The sequence below is a fragment of the Watersipora subatra genome, chromosome 10 (genome assembly GCF_963576615.1).
Source record: "Watersipora subatra chromosome 10, tzWatSuba1.1, whole genome shotgun sequence".
Lineage (NCBI taxonomy): Eukaryota > Metazoa > Bryozoa > Gymnolaemata > Cheilostomatida > Watersiporidae > Watersipora > Watersipora subatra.
The window spans coordinates 29,896,356-29,922,000 of NC_088717.1; the positions used below are offsets into that span (position 1 = coordinate 29,896,356).

The 25,645-nt window shown below is 33.2% G+C and overlaps 1 protein-coding gene and 1 pseudogene across 4 annotated transcripts in view; both read right to left on the minus strand.

Annotated features, from left to right (window-relative positions):
- Positions 1–25,645, minus strand: part of LOC137405744 (uncharacterized) — a 94,630-nt gene that overhangs the window by 56,274 nt on the left and 12,711 nt on the right. For 3 of the 4 annotated variants that reach the window (XM_068092120.1, XM_068092123.1, XM_068092121.1), the window contains 2 exons: positions 25,331–25,447; positions 10,343–10,794 (listed from right to left, as the gene is read on the minus strand). In XM_068092120.1, the coding sequence (XP_067948221.1) occupies positions 10,343–10,794; positions 25,331–25,447 (569 nt within the window). The remainder of the gene's footprint in view (positions 1–10,342; positions 10,795–25,330; positions 25,448–25,645) is intronic. The other variant, XM_068092122.1, reaches the window with a different exon arrangement.
- LOC137406576 (protein FAM200C-like) lies at positions 16,475–16,935 on the minus strand (annotated as a pseudogene).

Consider the following 25,645-nt stretch of genomic DNA (forward strand, 5'->3'; position numbering starts at 1 on the left):
TTGATACATCAAGATGATAATAAACTAGTTGATACATCAAGATGATGATAATACACTAGTTGATACAACAAGATGATGATAATAAACTAGTTGATACAATAAGATGATGATAATACACTAGTGGATACAACAAGATGATAATAAACTAGTTGATACAATAAGATGATGATAATACACTAGTTGATACAATAAGATGATGATAATACACTAGTTGATACAACAAGATGATGATAATAAACTAGTTGATACATCAAGATGATAATAAACTAGTTGATACATCAAGATGATGATAATACACTAGTTGATACAATAAGATGATGATAATACACTAGTGGATACAACAAGATGATAATAAACTAGTTGATACAATAAGATGATGATAATACACTAGTTGATACAATAAGATGATGATAATACACTAGTTGATACAACAAGATGATGATAATAAACTAGTTGATACATCAAGATGATAATAAACTAGTTGATACATCAAGATGATGATAATACACTAGTTGATACAACAAGATGATGATAATAAACTAGTTGATACAATAAGATGATGATAATACACTAGTTGATACAACAAGATGATGATAATAAACTAGTTGATACAACAAGATGATGAAAATACACTAGTTGATACAATAAGATGATGAAAATACACTAGTTGATACAATAAGATGATGAAAATACACTAGTTGATACAACAAGGAGATGATAATAAACTAGTTGATACATCAAGATGATAATAAACTAGTTGATACAATAAGATGATGATAATACACTAGTTGATACAATAAGATGATGAAAATACACTAGTTGATACAAAAAGATGATGAAAATACACTAGTTGATACAACAAGATGATGATAATACACTAGTTGATACAACAAGATGATAATAAACTAGTTGATACAACAAAATGATGATAATAAACTAGTTGATACAACAAGATGATGATAATAAACTAGTTGATACATCAAGATGATAATAAACTAGTTGATACAACAAGATGATGATAATAAACTAGTTGATACATCAAGATGATGATAATACACTAGTTGATACAACAAGATGATGATAATACACTAGTTGATACAAGAAGATGATGATAATAAACTAGTTGATACAATAAGATGATGAAAATACACTAGTTGATACAATAAGATGATGATAATAAACTAGTTGATACATCAAGATGATGATAATAAACTAGTTGATACATCAAGATGATGATAATAAACTAGTTGATACATCAAGATGATGATAATAAACTAGTTAATACAACAAGATGATGATAATAAACTAGTTGATACATCAAGATGATGATAATAAACTAGTTGATACAATAAGATGATGATAATACACTAGTTGATACATCAAGATGATGATAATACACTAGTTGATACAACAAGATGATGATAATAAACTAGTTGATACATCAAGATGATGATAATAAACTAGTTAATACAACAAGATGATGATAATAAACTAGTTGATACATCAAGATGATGATAATAAACTAGTTGATACAACAAGATGATGAAAATACACTAGTTGATACAATAAGATGATGAAAATACACTAGTTGATACAATAAGATGATGAAAATACACTAGTTGATACAACAAGGAGATGATAATAAACTAGTTGATACATCAAGATGATAATAAACTAGTTGATACAATAAGATGATGATAATACACTAGTTGATACAATAAGATGATGAAAATACACTAGTTGATACAACAAGATGATGAAAATACACTAGTTGATACAACAAGATGATGATAATACACTAGTTGATACAACAAGATGATAATAAACTAGTTGATACAACAAGATGATGATAATAAACTAGTTGATACAACAAGATGATGATAATAAACTAGTTGATACATCAAGATGATAATAAACTAGTTGATACAACAAGATGATGATAATAAACTAGTTGATACATCAAGATGATGATAATACACTAGTTGATACAACAAGATGATGATAATACACTAGTTGATACAAGAAGATGATGATAATAAACTAGTTGATACAATAAGATGATGAAAATACACTAGTTGATACAATAAGATGATGATAATAAACTAGTTGATACATCAAGATGATGATAATAAACTAGTTGATACATCAAGATGATAATAAACTAGTTGATACAATAAGATGATGATAATACACTAGTTGATACAACAAGATGATGATAATAAACTAGTTGATACATCAAGATGATAATAAACTAGTTGATACAAAAAGATGATGATAATAAACTAGTTGATACATCAAGATGATGATAATACACTAGTTGATACAACAAGATGATGATAATACACTAGTTGATACAACAAGATGATAATAAACTAGTTGATACAACAAGATGATGATAATAAACTAGTTGATACAACAAGATGATGATAATAAACTAGTTGATACATCAAGATGATAATAAACTAGTTGATACAACAAGATGATGATAATAAACTAGTTAATACATCAAGATGATGATAATACACTAGTTGATACAACAAGATGATGATAATACACTAGTTGATAGAAGATGATGATAATAAACTAGTTGATACAACAAGATGATGATAATACACTAGTTGATACAACAAGATGATGATAATAAACTAGTTGATACAACAAGATGATGATAATACACTAGTTGATACAAGAAGATGATGATAATAAACTAGTTGATACATCAAGATGATGATAATACACTAGTTGATACAACAAGATGATGATAATAAACTAGTTGATACAACAAGATGATGATAATACACTAGTTGATACAACAAGATGATGATAATAAACTAGTTGATACAATAAGATGATGATAATACACTAGTTGATACAACAAGATGATGATAATAAACTAGTTGATACAATAAGATGATGAAAATACACTAGTTGATACAATAAGATGATGATAATAAACTAGTTGATACATCAAGATGATGATAATAAACTAGTTGATATATCAAGATGATGATAATACACTAGTTGATACAACAAGATGATGATAATAAACTAGTTGATACAACAAGATGATGAAAATACACTAGTTGATACAATAAGATGATGAAAATACACTAGTTGATACAATAAGATGAAGATAATACACTAGTTGATACAATAAGATGATGATAATAAACTAGTTGATACATCAAAATGATAATAAACTAGTTGATACAACAAGATGATGATAATAAACTAGTTGATACAAAAAGATGATGATAATAAACTAGTTGATACAACAAGATGATGATAATAAACTAGTTGATACAACAAGATGATGAAAATACACTAGTTGATACAATAAGATGATGATAATAAACTAGTTGATACATCAAGATGATAATACACTAGTTGATACATCAAGATGATGATAATAAACTAGTTGATACAACAAGATGATGATAATAAACTAGTTGATACATCAAGATGATAATACACTAGTTGATACATCAAGATGATGATAATACACTAGTTCATACAACAAGATGATGAAAATACACTAGTTGATACAATAAGATGATGATAATAAACTAGTTAATACATCAAGATGATGATAATAAACTAGTTGATACAACAAGATGATGATAATAAACTAGTTGATACAACAAGATGATGATAATAAACTAGTTGATACATCAAGATGATAATACACTAGTTGATACATCAAGATGATGATAATACACCAGTTGATACAACAAGATGATGAAAATACACTAGTTGATACATCAAGATGATAATACACTAGTTGATACATCAAGATGATGATAATACACTAGTTGATTCAACAAGATGATGAAAATACACTAGTTGATACATCAAGATGATGATAATACACTAGTTGATACAACAAGATGATGATAATACACTAGTTGATACAACAAGATGATGAAAATACACTAGTTGATACAATAAGATGATGAAAATACACTAGTTGATACAGTAAGATGATGAAAAATACACTAGTTGATACAATAAGATGATGAAAATACACTAGTTGATACAATAAGATGATGATAATAAACTAGTTGATACAACAAGATGATGATAATAAACTAGTTGATACATCAAGATGATGATAATACACTAGTTGATACAACAAGATGATGATAATAAACTAGTTGATACATCAAGATGATGATAATACACTAGTTGATACAACAAGATGATGATAATAAACTAGTTGATACAACAAGATGATGATAATACACTAGTTGATACAATAAGATGATGAAAATACACTAGTTGATACAATAAGATGATGATAATAAACTAGTTGATACATCAAGATGATGATAATAAACTAGTTGATACATCAAGATGATGATAATACACTAGTTGATACAACAAGATGATGATAATAAACTAGTTGATACAACAAGATGATGATAATAAACTAGTTGATACAACAAGATGATGAAAATACACTAGTTGATACAATAAGATGATGAAAATACACTAGTTGATACAATAAGATGATGAAAATACACTAGTTGATACAACAAGAAGATGATAATACACTAGTTAATACAATAAGATGATGAAAATACACTAGTTGATACAACAAGATGATGATAATAAACTAGTTGATACAACAGGATGATGATAATAAACTAGTTGATACAAAAAGATGATGATAATAAACTAGTTGATACAATAAGATGATGAAAATACACTAGTTGATACAACAAGATGATGATAATACACTAGTTGATACAATAAGATGATGATAATAAACTAGTTGATACATCACGATGATGATAATAAACTAGTTGATACATCAAGATGATGATAATACACTAGTTGATACAACAAGATGATGATAATAAACTAGTTGATACATCAAGATGATGAAAATACACTAGTTGATACAATAAGATGATGATAATAAACTAGTTGATACATCAAGATGATAATAAACTAGTTGATACATCAAGATGATAATACACTAGTTGATACAACAAGATGATGATAATAAACTAGTTGATACAATAAGATGATGATAATACACTAGTTGATACAATAAGATGATGATAATAAACTAGTTGATACAATAAGATGATGAAAATACACTAGTTGATACAATAAGATGATGATAATACACTAGTTGATACAATAAGATGATGAAAATAAACTAGTTGATACAAGAAGATGATGATAATACACTAGTTGATACAACAAGATGATGATAATAAACTAGTTGATACAACAAGATGATGAAAATACACTAGTTGATACAATAAGATGATGAAAATACACTAGTTGATACAATAAGATGATGAAAATACACTAGTTGATACAACAAGGAGATGATAATAAACTAGTTGATACATCAAGATGATAATAAACTAGTTGATACAATAAGATGATGATAATACACTAGTTGATACAATAAGATGATGAAAATACACTAGTTGATACAACAAGATGATGAAAATACACTAGTTGATAGAACAAGATGATGATAATACACTAGTTGATACAACAAGATGATAATAAACTAGTTGATACAACAAGATGATGATAATAAACTAGTTGATACAACAAGATTATGATAATAAACTAGTTGATACATCAAGATGATAATAAACTAGTTGATACAACAAGATGATGATAATAAACTAGTTGATACATCAAGATGATGATAATAAACTAGTTGATACAACAAGATGATGATAATAAACTAGTTGATACAAGAAGATGATGATAATAAACTAGTTGATACAATAAGATGATGATAATACACTAGTTGATACAACAAGATGATGATAATAAACTAGTTGATACAACAAGATGATGAAAATACACTAGTTGATACAATAAGATGATGAAAATACACTAGTTGATACAATAAGATGATGAAAATACACTAGTTGATACAACAAGGAGATGATAATAAACTAGTTGATACATCAAGATGATAATAAACTAGTTGATACAATAAGATGATGATAATACACTAGTTGATACAATAAGATGATGAAAATACACTAGTTGATACAACAAGATGATGATAATAAACTAGTTGATACATCAAGATGATAATAATACACTAGTTGATACAACAAGATGATGATAATACACTAGTTGATACATCAAGATGATGATAATACACTAGTTGATACAACAAGACGATGATAATAAACTAGTTGATACAACAAGATGATGAAAATACACTAGTTGATACAATAAGATGATGAAAATACACTAGTTGATACAATAAGATGAAGATAATACACTAGTTGATACAATAAGATGATGATAATAAACTAGTTGATACATCAAAATGATAATACACTAGTTGATACATCAAGATGATGATAATACACTAGTTCATACAACAAGATGATGAAAATACACTAGTTGATACAATAAGATGATGATAATAAACTAGTTAATACATCAAGATGATGATAATAAACTAGTTGATACAACAAGATGATGATAATAAACTAGTTGATACAACAAGATGATGATAATAAACTAGTTGATACAAAAAGATGATGATAATAAACTAGTTGATACAACAAGATGATGATAATAAACTAGTTGATACAACAAGATGATGAAAATACACTAGTTGATACAATAAGATGATGATAATAAACTAGTTGATGCATCAAGATGATAATACACTAGTTGATACATCAAGATGATGATAATAAACTAGTTGATACAACAAGATGATGATAATAAACTAGTTGATACATCAAGATGATAATACACTAGTTGATACATCAAGATGATGATAATACACTAGTTCATACAACAAGATGATGAAAATACACTAGTTGATACAATAAGATGATGATAATAAACTAGTTAATACATCAAGATGATGATAATAAACTAGTTGATACAACAAGATGATGATAATAAACTAGTTGATACATCAAGATGATAATACACTAGTTGATACATCAAGATGATGATAATAAACTAGTTGATACAACAAGATGATGATAATAAAATAGTTGATACATCAAGATGATAATACACTAGTTGATACATCAAGATGATGATAATACACTAGTTCATACAACAAGATGATGAAAATACACTAGTTGATACAATAAGATGATGATAATAAACTAATTAATACATCAAGATGATGATAATAAACTAGTTGATACAACAAGATGATGATAATAAACTAGTTGATACAACAAGATGATGATAATAAACTAGTTGATACATCAAGATGATAATACACTAGTTGATACATCAAGATGATGATAATACACCAGTTGATACAACAAGATGATGAAAATACACTAGTTGATACATCAAGATGATAATACACTAGTTGATACATCAAGATGATGATAATACACTAGTTGATTCAACAAGATGATGAAAATACACTAGTTGATACATCAAGATGATGATAATACACTAGTTGATACAACAAGATGATGATAATACACTAGTTGATACAACAAGATGATGAAAATACACTAGTTGATACAATAAGATGATGAAAATACACTAGTTGATACAGTAAGATGATGAAAAATACACTAGTTGATACAATAAGATGATGAAAATACACTAGTTGATACAATAAGATGATGATAATACACTAGTTGATACAACAAGATGATGACAATACAGTAGTTGATACAATAAGATGATGAAAATACACTAGTTGATACATCAAGATGATGATAATACACTAGTTGATACAACAAGATGATGATAATAAACTAGTTGATACATCAAGATGATGATAATACACTAGTTGATACAACAAGATGATGAAAATACACTAGTTGATACATCAAGATCATGATAATACACTAGTTGATACAACAAGATGATGATAATACACTAGTTGATACAACAAGATGATGAAAATACACTAGTTGATACAATAAGATGATGAAAATACACTAGTTGATACAATAAGATGATGAAAATACACTAGTTGATACAATAAGATGATGAAAATACACTAGTTGATACAATAAGATGATGATAATACACTAGTTGATACAACAAGATGATGATAATACACTAGTTGATACAATAAGATGATGATAATAAACTAGTTGATACAATAAGATGATGAAAATACACTAGTTGATACAATAAGATGATGAAAATACACTAGTTGATACAAACTAGTTAGCCGAATAGACTAGAATAAGCGAGGACAGTGGTGAGTGGGAGGATGGCGCCAAAAGGTTGACAGCTGAGATAGAAGGTAATGTATAAAAAAAAGTGAGCAAACATACCAAATTCAAAGCACAGATCATACAAAATAGTAAATTCCAATTCAAATGCATAATTAAAAATCATTTATGTTTTCCTTCTGTTAATCATTATTTTTTCGGCCGTCTGTGTTTAGATGTATCTTTTGATATTAAGAGCAACATTTTTCCAAAAAGACGTTCCATAACCTGGAACTTTCGCTTTCGGGACCTTTCATTGGTGAAGGTTTTACTGAACATTACTATGAAAGACGGACATGTTTAGTCACAATTGGAACTTGTTGGGAAAGGTAATATCCACAAAAATACTATTTAGTAGTTTTTGATTAAACACACGAGCGAAGCGGTGGTTTGTGAGCTTTATGATAAATGCATATGTGCACAGAACTCACAAAAATTATTCATCAATGGCCGTCCCAAACCCTTGAACCGAAATCTCATCAACAAAATTAACCATTTCTCAATGGAGTCGTTTAAGTATAATAACGCTACAAAACACATATAAACCTATTTAAATATGTTAAGTCTTTGAAAAGTGTAGACAATATCCTAAAACTTACCCATCTTATCGGATAATACATAACTAGACAGATTAATTTGGCCTAAAATCGCCATTAAAACCTGACAAGCCTTTTTAATCAAAATTAAGACCGGCCAACGGAACGCCGATAAAGCCGTGCGACAGAGAGTAGAACCATCAAGTCGTGAACATTTCTTGAGAAAGACGTGCACATTTTACCAGGCTAAGGCATTTTCCAATTGCCGAAGGTTTCTCTAATTAACGTAGAAGTACTGAGAAGTGATCGTTTTTTTTGCCGATTTTAAAAATAACTGACATTTTGGACACTTATATAATGAGTACTTTGGTATTCCAAATGATGTCCAAAGCAGTGGGAGTAAAGGAAATGACGATGATATTTTTCTAACGATTCTTATAAGGTTATTACAATATTTAGTTATAAGAATAATCATTCGAATTTACAAGATCAAAGTATATAGTGACCGATGGTGGGCAATATGTTACTGTTATTCTTCTAAAGATTTTGTTGATGATACTACGGCTGTGCCCAATATCGCGGTACTGCCAAGCCGTTTTTAATATCTGAAAAATTAGGTTATAGGCCTACACTTTCTTATAAATATACAACTATTTCTATGACAGCCAACTGAAATCTGTTTAGATTTTTAAACTCAGCATAATTTCTTGCATATCAATACAAAAATCTAAATAAATATCACAACTTCTTGATATTGGTTGCTATGTCGTTTTGAAATGTAAACAAAACTGTGCATTGGTTTTCGTTTCTCAAACTTTAACACCAGTTTACTCAGAAATCTGCTTTGGCACTAATGGTAAACGGGCACCAAAGTTTATTGACCATGAAATCTGTAGTAATTAAGCTAGAATCAATTCTTTTTTGCAAAGTAACTGAGAATTTTCTCCTTTTGCTAGTGTAGATAACTCTAAATCTCACACACCCGACTTAACCATGGTTTCTGTGATTATGACCTATTTCTTCACTTTGGTTACAGATCGCTGTCAAAACCATTCTAAATTCAACACAACCAACTTTCAAACTGTATATTACACAACAGCTTGCCATTTTACTTTTAATATTGCATTTCTCCTATTGCAAGGGAGAGATATAAACATATAATCGTCGCCTTTCATTGTTGCTGTTTGTTGTAGATAATAACACCCAGTACATTACAGCTACCATTGCAGCTACCATTGCAGTTCTCCTATTGCACTGCAGTGCCATTTGACTGCTAATATTGCATTTCTCAACCAGCAGTACCCTTTCTTCTTTCCAATATCACTCTGGCTGTGGGCTGTATGACAGGGGAATTTCTAGTCATTAAAATAAGTGTAACCAATGAGGTGTATCTCTCTCGCAAATCTTTAGCACAGATGCATCATGAAATACTAAATTAACTGCCGGAGAATCTGCAGATGCCATTACATTTGCAATAGACCCATTTGTGCCGGTATTGGAGAAGAGTTCAACACTTTACAGAGAAATAGCAGAGACAGGTCATGGATGTTCTATGCAATCATACGCAAATATATTTATACATCAATTGTACCTGCTTACCGGTTTCAGGGTTCATATCCTTGCTAGACTCTGGCACCTTATCCGATGAGGTAATTTCTGAATTGGCCAGAGAAGAGGTAGTGACAGCTACGGTAGTCCTATCTGAGAAAACTGGACTGCTGTTAACCTTGAGTCTACCAGACGACATCAGTTGAACAACTGGTTTTGGTAAAGATACAGGCGTGTCTTTTGCATCAACTTCATTCTTGTTACGACTGACGGAGGAAAGTTTGGGCGGCGAGTGAACACGCTCGACAGCAAGAGACGAAGAGTCAAGCCTTGGGAATATGATATCAGATTCTGTTGATATGCCAGAACACTTGGACGGTTCGAATAAAGAACTTGAAAAATTGTGAGCAAAAGCAACTTTAGCTAGCCTTGGATCAATGTCAGTCAAATCAATGAAGGAGCCTTGGCTGTCAGATGAACTCGTATCAGAGATGGACTCTATGCTAAAAATATATATGAGAAACACTTTACATATCTAGTCAGGGATAGGAGCTTATATTGGTATGATACCCTGATGACTACCACAATAATTCTCAAGGAGGGATCAGACTGGGTTAGAGTATAAGAGAGAATCATGTATTTCATGTGATTTGGCATTTTATTAATTTCGTTTAGTTTCTTCAATTTGTAACTTTTTAATGAGTATTTTTTACCTTGCGAAGCACTGAAGCCAAGAAAGCTGAACTGGAGAAGTAGCGAGGAACTACTGTACACTCTGTACATTCAGTGTACACTGTACACTTAGTGTACACTGTACACTCAGTGTACACTGTACACTCACTGCACACTATGTACACTCAATGTACACTCACTGTACACTCACTGTACACTCACTATACACTCACTGTACACTCACTGTACACTCACATACATATAAATGTTCTACCTTCAGAAAATTGTACAGGTAGTCAACAACATCTTTTATATCTATATTCATTAATCTCAACGTTTGTTTGGCTGCTATATGTCATTCGTGTGTTCAGCTACAGCGATACAGTCTTAGGAGCAAGAAACTGCTTCGCACTGGATTTGAACTCCGAAAACCGAATCTGCAGACAGGCGTGCTATCCATTACGCCTCACGGCTTCCTTGCCACACTATGGAATTATTGTGCACATACTAATTCTGTGCACAAGTGCCAGTCTTTAATTGTGATAGGTTAAAATACCCACGCTTCATCTAGTACATTTGAGTTAATTCTCTATAAAAAACTTTTAATCAAAAATAATACTTGCCCAGACTTCTTAGAATGCTATAAATATATGCATCTATAGCATAAACTTAACTAAACTTACAGCACACACAGAAATAAACAAATTCCTTCATTTAAAAGTTAGAATAGTAAATGTTGTATATGATGATTAAAAATAAATGTTCTGTGCAAAAACCTTTTTTATTACCTGTGCAACATCGGGGATTCGGTTAATAAACATATTTGAGCTTATCCATAAAAAATGATTTTTTAACTAAAAAAAAGTTTAATATTTGATGAATGATTTTAAAATTTTTACATATAGAAATCCCTAAATGGCAAAGATATAACAGATCTACACCGTACATGAATATTTTTGTTGGGTTTATTCACCATTGAACTTCAAGATTCTTTCAATCATCAATCAATCATAAATTTTAAGTTTTTTTATTGTATTGTAACAAAAAAGTAGAATGCCAAAACAATCCTTTCTTTTGTGCACATCACTCAGACATTGTTTCTAGATGAATATGTTAAATAACACTATGATATCTGTATTTTAAAATTTAGGGCGAGCATGATAGAAGGTGCTGGTAGAAATGTCCCATCATTCACAAAAAACATATTAAAGTTTACATACTCAGCTCAATTTGTAAACACAAAAAAAAAGTATATGCAAAATAGAAATAGTATTAATTAATTATGTATATCACAAAATACAGCTTTTTACCAGTTGTCATGTTTGATAGCTGTTGTAAAAGATGGGACGCCGCGAATGATGGGATGTCCCCTACTTTGGTATTGCACTCTATTGTTATTCAGTTCTTGGATGTTTTTGAGATTAATGCTTATTCGTGGATGTGAATGTAAGTTCTAGAAAAGAATTAAAATTTGATTTAAAGAATTATAACCTTTGTCTAGACTAGTTCTTAAACTTTTGGGTTCTTAACCAGGGGGAATCCTCCCTAGTTAAGAACCACTGGTCCAGACTTACATAAAATTTTGAGAAGTGTTATTAAGTTTGAATACAATCATGGAGGTTCTTAGTAAAGACCTTGAACGGTGTTTCTAGTAGCCTTCAGACTTCAAAGAGGCAGAAAGCAACTGCACTCACTAACGTTAGCGAATATAAATCATAATTGGAAACAACCTATATCAGTATTCGGTGTAAAGTCTATCCAGCAACAACATAACCAAGACTCATAATGAGCGTACAAAGGAGTATCAATCTAAAATGAAAGCTGACAACAAAACCAGACAGTATTTTTATCAGCACAAGCAGCTGCTTCACAGAGATATCGCCAAAAGCAAAACATATCAGACAAGGACATAAAAACACGTGAGTGTGAGGTGAGAGCGTAAACTTAAGCAAAGAGAACAGAGAAAAGTGCTAATTTTGAAATTACCCAATTGTGATAAAATACAATAAAGACATACATTTAATACATTTAATAAATACATTAAATGTATTCATTAAATCACCATTATACATAAATTTGAAATTTATCTCTCGTATAGTATATAGGTTTTACATTATTTGCAAACGTTTTTCTACAACTTATATATTTTATAAGTAGACACTGATGGGAGACGTGGCAGGCAGTCAATTGCTAATGACTGTTGAGAAGGTTCAAACTTTCCATTAAAGAGACAATATATCCCGACAAACTCCACGTATGAAAGATTGTAGATGCCTCAATTGAGGAATGGTTCAGAAGTGACATATTTACCATAACATCAGTAAGACACATGAGCTCAAAAAGGCTGAGTATAATGACACAAACCCTAAAGGTAGAACCAAGTTTGCTATCTTAGACCTGCTGAAGTATGTCCTCTAGATGATATGCCTCATATGTTTGTGTTTGTTCAATACATGAGAATATGTTGATATGCTAGCTAAAAACCGTAGTTTACTACATACGAGAGGCGATCGTAAAGTTCCAGGAATTGTCTCAGTACACAAAAACCGTTAATCGTAATCACTTAATTTAAACTGTCTCCTTCAAAGTAATCGCCCGAGCTTGCTATGCACTTGTCCCATCTGTGTTTCCACTGATCCATGCAATGCTGGAAATCACTTTCCGTAAGGCTTCGGAGTTGTCTCGTCACATTTTCTTGAATAGTTGGTATGTCGTCAAATCTTTCACCTTTCATTGTCAATTTGACTTTGGGGAATAGGTAGAAGTCACATGGTGCTAAATCAGATGAATAAGGGGGATGGTTAAGCATAGACATCTTATTTTTTGCCAAATACTGACGTACCATCAATGAGGTGTGAGCCGGAGCATTGTCATGGTGTAGGTACCAGTCACCTGAGAGCCACAAATCTCGACGTTTCCTTCTGATACTGTCTCTAAGTCTTATCAGAATGTCTTTGTACACATGCTGATTCACAGTTTGACCATGTGGCAGAAATTCAGAGTGTACCACACCTCTAATGTCGAAAAATGTTATCAGCAGCGTTTTTACATTTGCGCGAGACATTCTAGCTTTTTTAGGCCTAGGAGAGCCAGGGGATTTCCATTGAGAACTTTGTGATTTGGTCTCTGGGTCATAACCATAGACTCAACTTTCATCCCCAGTCACAACTTTTGAAATAAAGTCAGGATCTTGTGTTAAAGCATCTTTTAGTTCGATACAACAGCTAACTCTTTTTTCTTTTTGGTCGTCAGTGAGCAGTTTGGGTACCATCTTTGCAGAGATCCTTCTCATGCCTAAATCTTCAGTGAGAATAAGATGACATGTACCATAAGAAAGCCCACTTTCTGCTGATATTTCCCGTATAGTCAATCGCCTATCTCCCATCACCTGTTGCCTCACAAGGTCTGTGGCAGTTGTTGTCCTTGAAGTTGCCGGTCTGCCCATGCGGTCATCATCTTTAGTACTTGTTCTTCCCTCTCTAAATCTTTTGTGCCATTCATAACAGGCTGTTTTCTTAAGGGCAGAGTCTCCATAAGCTGTCTGTAACATTTGGAGCGTCTCAGCACCGGACTTTCCAAGTTTTACACAAAATTTTACACAAACGCGTTGCTCTTCTACTTCATTCATTTTCGAAAAATCCGACGAACGATAAAAAATGACCTTGACATTACCTACTATAACTTCATTGCGGGTGCTCTGACAAGCGTAAAACTTTGGCTATGGGGAAATCCCGTGCTGCTTAGCAACATGGAACAATCAAAACAACTGCACATGGTCTTATATTTGACTAGGAAAACGATTCCGGGAACTTTATGATCACCCCTCGTATATATACAACTTTTGTATATAAATATAATAAGTTAGCTTATAGAAAATATAATAGCTATTAAAAGTACCCGGCTTGCTTGCCATTTTGTTCTAACACAGTGGTTCCCAACCTTTTATTTGCTTTTACCCTTTTGCAAAATTTTAAAATACAAATTTCCCCCCTGAAAAATGTGGAGTGTGAACCTATTACTATATGGTATTCACTGAAAGGGCTGCACAGGTACATATATGTAGGTCAGCAGCATATACATGTATTTATTTGTTAAATAACTGAGAGCAGCATATATAGTAATAAATCATGTCAACATTATTGTTATTCTTGTACACTGAACAGGTGTGGTATGAGATTAAGAATTTTAATGAGACAGCTGCTGCTGATGCCTCTGTGCAAGTTTACACAAATCAGGTTTTGTGTTTGATAATGCACATCTCAAGTCGCTCTCAATGTCCAGACGATTTCTTTCTTCAGTTTTAAGATGCAGCATTTATGAAAATCCTACTTCGCATAGGTAATTAGAGCTAAATGGCATCAGAATCTTTATTGCCTTTTCGGCAATGAATGGAGAAAGGTTTCTTGCTGAGAGCCAAAACTGGTCAATAGACATTGATCTGAAATCATCTTTCAGTGCAGAATTGTTAACCAACTCAATAAACTCCTCTTGTAGCTTATCTGGAATTTCTTCAACAGTGCGTTGAAACAGATTTCGTGTGATGTTGAGCATCTTCTTTTTTTCTGAAGGTAACTCAGGGAAGTAGCGTCCAAATTCTGTTAAGAGATCAGACAGGTGTTCAGTAATGGTTACCACTAAACTACCAGGAGCAGGTTTGTCTTCCAATAATTCAGTGAGTGTGGGAAAGGATACCGTGTTTCCAGTGCACGTTCGTGTATGCCACAGTACCAGCTTTGCTTTGAAAGCATCAATGCACTCATGAAAGGCAAGGACATGATGATTGCTCCTTTGTAACTTCAAGTTCAACTTGTTTAGTGAGGCAAATATATTAATCAGGTATGCAGTCTCAAATGCATAGTTATCAGCTTTCATGGCTGCTAAAAGTTAATGCTGGCCTTTAATTTCAAGAAATTTCATAACCTCAGATCCTAGCTCAAAGAGCCTGCCTAACATGTTTCCCTTGGACAACCACCTCACTTCAGTATGAAATAACAAAGTTTTAAACATGACATCACTTTCAGAACATAGTGCTGAGAACAAACTGGTATTTAGTGCTGATGCTTTGATGTAATTCACAACTTTTATGTTCACATCCAAGTTCGATTTCAACGCTTGTGGGAGAGTTTTTGATGCCAATGCTTCACGGTGGATGAAGCAATGCACTCTTTCTACATCAGGGTTTTTCTGCTTGAGCTGTTTTACAAAGCCTGATCTACATCCTAACATAGCAGGTGCTCCATCAGTGCATACACTTATTAGCTTCTCCCAATTAAACTTGGCATTTTCAAGGAAATTTTCAACTACTTTCAACACATCTCTTGCCGTAGTTGTTCTAAGCAAGGGCTGACAAAACAGAAACTTTTCTTCAGGGAATGTGTCTGCACATATCTACCATACACCAATAGCTGGGAAAGACTGACTACATCAGTTGACTCATCAAGTTGTATGACCCAAAATGGGGATGCTTTAATCTTAGTAACTACTTTTTCCTCAATATCTGCTGCCATATCATCAATGGGTCGCTTCACAGTGTTGTTGGATAGTGGGAGGTCTTGAAACTTTTGCTCAGCTGATTTTCCAAGTACTATTGATGCGCAGTCTAACATACATGGCTTGATCAGGGTCTCTCCTATAATAATTGTATGTGGCTTTTTACACTGAGCAATACGGTAGGAAACAGCGTATGAAGCTGTAATAAGTACATCACTATGAGCATAAAGATATTCACTTGCATCAAGTCTACTTCGCTTTACTTGCCGCTCTTTGGACTGAAAGTAATCTCGGTCTTTCTCAGCTAGTGTGGGGTGAATTTTTTGCAAGTGTTGCTTCAACTGAAATGGTTTCATGGAGTCGTTTGAGAAAGTTTTCAGGCATGTCACACATTGCGGAAGCTGGAGACTGTTTTTCATGAGATACGAAAACCCATACACCAAGTAATTCTCATTGTAGGTTCGTTTCTTTGCCTTTGACATCCTGCACTAATTGATAGTTCTAAAATAAAGTGGCGAATGAAAAATATTATAAGCGACCTAGTATATGTCCGTACAATATCAATACTCTGTAACCGTATTAGAATTTTTTATTTGATCTACTACTATAGATGCATGATTATGTGACTTCTTTGGAGAAAAGCAAGTAAGACATAGCATGAGTGATAATAGGAACCAATAATGTGAGCATATACAAAATGTATGTAATCATACTTGTACAAAAAATCTCACCAGATTTTTTTTCTTTCACACGTGGTGCAGTAGTTGATAAGTGAGTGTGTCCTTGTGTCAAATACATCTGCACTGTGAGCAGCACAACGTCAAACTAAGCCTTAGTTTGACCTTCGTTAATAGGGTCATTAACTAAGGTCAAGATTGCTTATTGGAATTTTTCCATATTGTTGGCAAAGATTATTACATGTGCAGTACATGCACACTGTGTTTCAATGAATGTACAGTAATACTTCAACTTACGAGTGCTCCAACCTACGAGAAAATTGAGATACGAGCCAGCTTTTAAGCAAGTTTTAGCACTAACATACGAGCCATGTTTGAGATACAAGCACGTGAGTCAGTTGCCAAGTATGCCGGAGGTGTTTTATGACAACAGCATCAATCTGTATTTTTCAACTGCTCAGGTTATACTTTTGTACCGTGTTTTTGTGCGCGCTTTACAGTGCAGAATTATGTGAATTAAAAGTACTGTGCGTAGACAGAAAGTTTGCCAGTAAAATGAAAAATAATGCAAAGAAAAAGAAAAAGCAAATGATAACAATTGATATTAAACGGAAAAATATTGAAAAATATGCGAAATGTGTATGCGTGATTGAGCTAGCTCAACACTATGACAGAAATACATCCACAATTATCAAACAGAAGAATTATATTCAGGGCATTTAGCCCGCAAAAGGACTAACCATAGATTCTAAACGGCGCAGCGATCTTCACGACCCGCTGATGGAGAGACCGCTCAGGCATTAGATTATAGATAAACAATTGACCGGTTACAGTGTAACTGTAACGTCGCTATTTGAAAAGGCCGGTGCTATCTATCAAAACTATAAAAAATAGACATTCGGTCAAGTTGGCTAGTGGTCGTGCATTAAACCTCTGTGACGACACCTGTGTTCGTCCTAATCGCAACATGTTGAAAGGGCGACAAACGCAAACGTCCTTAGATAGGTTCATCTTACAAGGGCCGGCTAGTCGTGAAAGTGAAACAAAGGAAAAATTAGCTAACCAGCGAGAAACTTCCAACTATGAACGCCGAAGAAATTTTAATTGCGTTAAGTTAAAATTGAAAGTTTGCTTTTAGATTTGCTTCTAAGTTTGTCTTTTAAGACTTTGATAAAATCCAACTTTATCAAGGTCAGCTGTTGCATTGAAGGATAACTTATATCTCCCTCTCTGGCAAATGCTAGCGTTAGCTGCTATTGTATGTATTTAATTTTACATTTTAATTTATTACATTTCCTTGCATTATTTTTATTTGTTGCTTTTTGAAAGCATGTGGTAAGTTAGGACAATAACCAACATGTTCTTTCTGTTACAATATCTTGTTTTGAGTGATTTATTTGCATTTTCTAGAGTATGGAAACCAATCAATAAGGCTTAAAAGTGCGTTTGGCAAACACAAAATTATAAAACCTAAAATTTCCCCTCTAAAATGCCAAATTCCCCCCTGGGGGGATTCCCCCCAGGTTGGGAACCACTGTTCGAACAAGACCTTACAAGGTTGGACATGGTTGGGATAGGTTAGGATGTGAAATTGGTGTGTCATAGCTTTTTAAGATCTGTCCTAGTCTAAATAAACGGAAACAGTATACTTTTATACAAAACTTGGAACGTGTTAAATAGTGTGGAGGACTGGACAAATGTACTAGTTATGCTTTTATCTTTAAATATCTGTGTTCATTATTACAACCGTACGGGCCGTACGTGTGATTTTCTCATATATCCTACTATATGACACTTTGTATCTAGGCCTGCCACACAGGCCTGCCGTAACTCAATTAGGTGTTGTTATGTAATTATTATGTAAGCGGGCGGAGAAAGACCAGTATATAAGGAGGATGCGCAAGCCACCTCATTGGGATAATTGCGAGCTTGATTCTGTTGATGCTGTTGTTACACATGTATTCATGATTATATATAATAGACTTCACTTACACGAACTGGCCTTTACAATAGTTTTACTACTATGTTTCTTCTTCTATGTGTTTTACAGTAAAACACACTGCTTTGTAAATACATGCTGCATTTTTTATGCTACTTGATAGTTTTAGTAGAAACATGTACTTTTATTATTTTACCATATATTGTCACTACAATGTATTACATAATCAATAACAATAGTATTACGCTCTTTTTGTATAATTAATGTATGTGTGTTTTATAGTTACAATAAAAAACATTGACATAGTTCTTTACGTAACTTGATATTTGTAAATCACATTTAGACATGTCCCATCATTCACATCTTCCAGGATAGCTGTTTGAGCCATCTAGTTAGAAAAAGCCAAAAGTTAATCAAACCACCTGCATATGTGGTCAATGTTTTTTGAAAGTCTTATGCTTTAAAACTCAGCCAAATCACAGAAGTTTTACAAAGTTGAATACAATGCATAAAAGAGACATTTTTGTGTCCCATCATTTACGCATGTTACACTTCTTAGCTTCGAAACTACTCTCTTGAAAGTAGTAAATTTTATATTATCTGAAAGCCAAGGAAAACTGCATGAATTAATTCAAAGAATTTTATGATGGGAACGAATGCGTATGTGTAGTTGGCAACAAACTCTAAATGACCCATCCCATTATTTATGAACAATGAACCATTTAAATTGTTGCAGATCTCCTTGATAAAGTAAACTGATGCCGAATGATTGTAGCTTTTAACTTGTTTTTATCTTGCTATCTTTCAAAATTGTACATTGTCTATTTTCAAAGTCAAATTTCGAAAATGATACAGGAAAAAACACATTTTAACATAAAAAACTTGGCTTGCAGAGTTTTAGAGCCAGTTGAATGAAAAATAAATCGTTGAGGTGACATGTGACGAATGACAGTGACCTGAAACAACTCGTTAAAGATGTGGTTGAAGAAAAGGTCGATTTAATGAAATTAAGACCAACAAAAGGCTAAAACATCAGCTACGATCTGATGTCATTTTTATTTTTGTAGACCTATCCTGTCCAGAGATATATACCTTTGAATGAGACCATCTTTTAAAAAGCTCACATTCCCGCTGGTGCTTCATTCGTGACGTAACTAGTGATACATCTGAAAAGAGTCCACGAGCGATAAATATAAGGTCGCTTCATTAGCCAATCATCAGCACAAAATTTTTATGTAGGTCGTAATCACTTGTACTACTGTTATCACTCGTAAAACGCTTTGTCTGTGATCTCGAATTTAGGGATGTTACTCTATTATTAAATCGCATGGACATCGATATTTACTAAATTAATTAACATCGTTACTTTAATGAATTACTTAATTTATTGACGAACAACAGAATTGTAAAAATTGCAGCAAAGTTACTGCGAAGGTGACTCCAAGTTTTCTGTGCATCAGGTGAATTAAGTACTACGGAGGAAGATGGGAGAATAGAGGTAAATTTATCTTTTACTTTGAGTCTCCAATGGATATACTGTTGAATTTACATTCAGATTATATTTCCCTGTTTGAGGTTATAATGTAATTTGATAGTGATAATGATAGATGGATTTATGAAGTACAATCAGAGCTGCATGGACAGGCCATTTGTTTAGTACTTGAATCAACCAATCAAATGTGACCAGCGAAATTTTTTCTCCACATCAATGATACAATGACTAGATAACGTTGACAGTTGACTATAAAATTTTAGTTACGGTAGTAAGAAACTAGTTTTCGGTTCAGGCAATGATATACAGCCCCACCCCCACGATAGGCGACGGGCATAATGTGGGCGGGGCTTTTGGGAGGCTGCATATCATTAGTGTCGGTAGCGACAGAACTGTGCCGATACAAAGACCTTATTCTACATAGTTTGCTTGTCAGAAATACCGTAGACCGGTAGAATTGGTAGTCGGTACTAAGATGTTTACACAGCGTTTAGAAGAAGCTAATATGACAAGTTTTTAATTTTTGCTTGTTTGAGGACTTTAAGGCATTAGTAATAATGTATCTGTAGCTGGATTTAAAATTTTATTCTAGCCACCACGAGCAAATACAAGATAAAATATATGCCAATAGAGCCGCGTAGGACTAGACTTTTATCGCAATAGCCGTTGTGAATACGAGAGATGGAGACAGGTTGTATCACGCGTTAAATCATTTTGGGCAAGTTTGGGCATGGTTTTTTGGCCTGAGCGTTTTTACCGCGATCGAATTTTTTTGATTTTAATCTTTAAATATCTTGACAATGAGATCGCCTAACACAACAAAAACACATAAACTGATAGACAAAGAAAAATACAGTCATACTTCGACTTACGAGCTTAATGCGTTCCGAGACTGAGCTCGTATGTCAATTTACTCGCATGTTGGTGCAATTTATTTATATATAGAACAATTAAATATATATTAATTGGTTTCTATACCCTAAAAATGCAAATAAAACACTCAAAACAAGATATTGTAACAGAAAAAGCATGTTGGTTATTGTCCTAACTTACCACATGCTTTCAAAAAGCAACAAATAAAAAACAATGCAAGGAAATGTGATTAATTAAAATGTAAAATTAAATACATACAGTAGCAGCTAACGCTAGCATTTGCCAGGGGGGGGAGATATACATGTAAGTGTTACTCTGCATTACAACAGTTGAATTTGATAAATTTGGATTTTATCAAAGTCTTAAAAAAACAAACTTAAAAGCAAACCTAAAAGCAAACTTTCATTTTTCGTAATTAACATTTCTTCGGCGTTCATAGTTGGAAGTTTCTCGCTAGTTAGCTAATTTTTCCTTTGCTTTCGCTTTCACGACTAGCCGGCCGTTTTAAGATAAACCTATCTAAGGACGTGTGCCTTTGTCGCTTTTTCAACGTGTTGCGATTAGGACGAACACTGGTGTCGTCACAAAGGGTTAATGCATGACCACTAGCCAACTTGTCCGAAAGTCTATTTTTATAATTTTTATAGATAGCACCGGCCTTTTCACATAGGTCTGTTCGCCTTTATTGAAACATCGTTTCAGTTACGTTGTCACCGGCCAATTGTTTATCTTTTATCCAATGCCTGAGCAGTCTATTCATCAGCGGTGGTGAAGATCGTTGCGTCGTTTAGAAACGCATTATGGTTAGTCCTTTTGCAAACTAAATGCCCTGAATATAACCCTTTGGTTTGATAATTGTAGATGTATTTCTGTCATATTGCTGAGCTAGATCAATCACGCATACACATTTCGCATATTTTACAATAATTTTCCGTTTAATATCAATTATTATCATTTGCTTTTTCTTTCCATTATCTTTCATTTTACTGGCAAACTTTCGGTCTACGCACCGTACTTTTAATTCACATAATTCTGCACTGAAAATTGCACACAGAAAACACGGTAAAAAAGTATAACCTGAGTAGTTGAAAAATACAGAGTGATGCTGTTCTCATAAAACACCTCCGGCATACTTCGCAACTGACTCACGTGGTCGTATCTCAAACATTGCTCGTATGTTAGTGCTAAAACTTGCTTAAAAGCTGGCTCGTATCTCAAGTTTCTCGTACGTTAGAGCACTCGTAAGTTGAAGTATTACTGTACTTTCTTTTAAAATCAACTCAAGTTTGATGCAACCACATCTTTAAAACGAGGTGCAGTGTAGTCTCTTACAGATGATCATATGACCAAAAATGCGAAGCAACTTACATTATTACTTACATTATTACTTTAATGCAAATAATTGAACAATAGCAAAGATCCTTCATCCAACAGGGAGGCAAAAAAAACACATATTTTGCCCAATCATATCGAATGGAACTGATTGCTGAATTTCCTCGTTGTTCCAATGAATAAAGCTAAATCATTATACTGGCAACTATAATAGTATACTGGCTACATACTATACTGGCTACTATACTATACTGGCATGCATATTCTATTTGATAACTGCCAATTATATCAAACAATTAATGTTAAAGCAATAATTATTGGAAATCGACAGTGATTGGTTGATGCACTTCCGGAAATCGACAGTGATTGGTTGATGCACTTCCAGAAATCGACAGTGATTGGTTGATGCACTTCCGGAAATCGACAGTGATTGGTTGATGCACTGACGAACTCGGACTAGCATAACATGTAGTGATCGTACTCCATCAGATAACTAGTTGAGACTGTAGAAGTCTTTCAAGTTGTGATGAAACATTCATGAGCAAGCCTCGCACACTTGAGCGAATTACAAGAAAACACACTTCAAATGGCTTGAAATCTTCTGATAACATGGCATAAATAGATGGTGACTACATAGTGTCGACATATTGTGACAACACGGTGTTAACGAATTGTGAAAAACTGCCATTAGCAGATTGTGATAACACAGCGTTAACACATTGTTTCGCATGCAAATTAAATAGTACCTTTAAAGGTTGACTTGCAATGAAATTCACATTACAGTTATTTGGTATCAAAAGATTCACCATGTCTTACTCTGTTGTGTTGTAGATGCAAAATATGTGGAAATGTGATTACAAGCTCTTTAAAGCTTTTTTTAAAGTTCTTACGTGAATTGAAAGGCCAATACAAAGCTCAATATAAAACTTATCGTAGCACTAGTTTATGACAAACACTTTGGGTTTTACCGAAGACCCCGTATCAAATATAGACGCTCGCTACTTTACAGTTTTGTTTCGGTTTGGTTTAATCGGCAAGTTGTAATGTGATCATGCGACCCAATACTTCGCAAATACTTTCTGCAGCACTTTTCGATTATCACAGGTGACCAACAGGCTTGTCATGATTATTAGACAATGATATGTACTCCTTCGAGCTAAGGTAAAAAAGTTTAACGATTTTTTACGGTAAACTATAAGATATCAGTTCTAAAAGTGACAGCATTACAATGGCGATAAAACAGACACGTAAGAACAATAGACATAGTTTGATTGAATGCGTGAACTATATTTGTGAAAATATTTCGACGAATAAGGTTGCATAAAAGTGTAAACAGAAACAATCTCTCACAACTACGTCATATTTGAGCCGTTTTAGAAAGAGAATCAAAACTACGGCGGTCTCGTGTGGCTGCGATTTTCTGTTCGTTTTTGAGCTTTTAAGAGCTTGTAATCACCTTTCCACATATTTTGCACCTACAACACAACAGAGTAAGGCATGGTGAATCTTTTCATAGCAAATACATGTAACTGTAATGTGAATTTGGTTGCAAGTCAACCTTTAAATATCAATGCAGATACCAGTTTGTAAACCTGTTTGGTGCATCCTTTTGCTTCAGCGTAAAGGCCACACATAACGAATTATTCGTTAATCTGACCGAATTCACGAAATTCACAGATTTATTCGGCCGTTTATCACAGAATTATCTGAGTTGCGCATGCACAACGAATTAGTCGACGAAACGCTTTTAATTGGCTAAACAATTTTTATTTTAGCGAGCACGATTCTATCAGCTTTTGCAGTTGGTATAGTCCAAGACACGTACCTCGTCACACAATAAAAGTGTGAGTACAATTCAAAATAATAGACACGATGAAACTGCTTAAGTTGCGCTATTTTTGGTTAGCGGGCACAATTCAAACAGCTTTTAAAATTTACGTAGTCCGAAGCACATGAAGCGACACGCAAGAGAAATATCACGGCAATTTGCCGTAGTAAGTATGATGCAACTGACTTGATTACACTAAAGATGCCAACTCTTTCTACCACCGAACTTTTGCTGCAAAAAAGAAAATTGTCATTATTACAAAAGAAACGATTTGTAGCCATAGTGTCCGAACGATAAAAACCAATAATAGCGCAATCTAAGCAGTTGCATCGTGTGTACTATGTTGAGTTGCACTTGTACTTTTATTGTGTGTCGTCATACGTTTTTTGGACTATAGCAATTGCAAAAGCCACTAGAATCGTGCTCGCTAATAACTCGTTCAGCCAATTAAAAGGATTTTGTCGACGAATTCGGTGAGCATGCACAGCTCAGACAATTCTGTTCATTTCGTGATTTCGGTCAGATTGAACGAATAATCTGTTACGTGTGGCCGTACCTTTAATCAATAAAAATTGCTATATAAACTATGCTTGAAGGATGATAGATTAACGTACGGAAAAGTGAGCTTTGGCTAGACAATTGCTTCATAGGGTATTTTGTGGCAGACACCAGTTGGTAAAATTATTAGTTTTGGCACCTAAATGGACAGTGTCTCCACAGCAAATTATTAACTCACCAGGTGATATCTGTATCAGGTAAGTCACATTGGATAGACGCCGACAGCTCAGCCAGTTGCTGCAACTCTCGCAAACGAGGAGTAGCACTCTCTATAATGTCTACACCTCCACAAAACCTGTGTATATGCATCAAACTTTCCAGTAGAAATAATGTATGCTGAAGGAACCAAACGATTGTAGTTGATTGGTGCTGCCAGAAAGAATATGAACAAAGACTGTTCTGTCCTGCCGTTAAAGATGTGGTTGCGTCAAAAAATTTGATTTAATGAAATTAAGACCCATAAAAGGCTAAAACATCAGCTACAATTTGATGC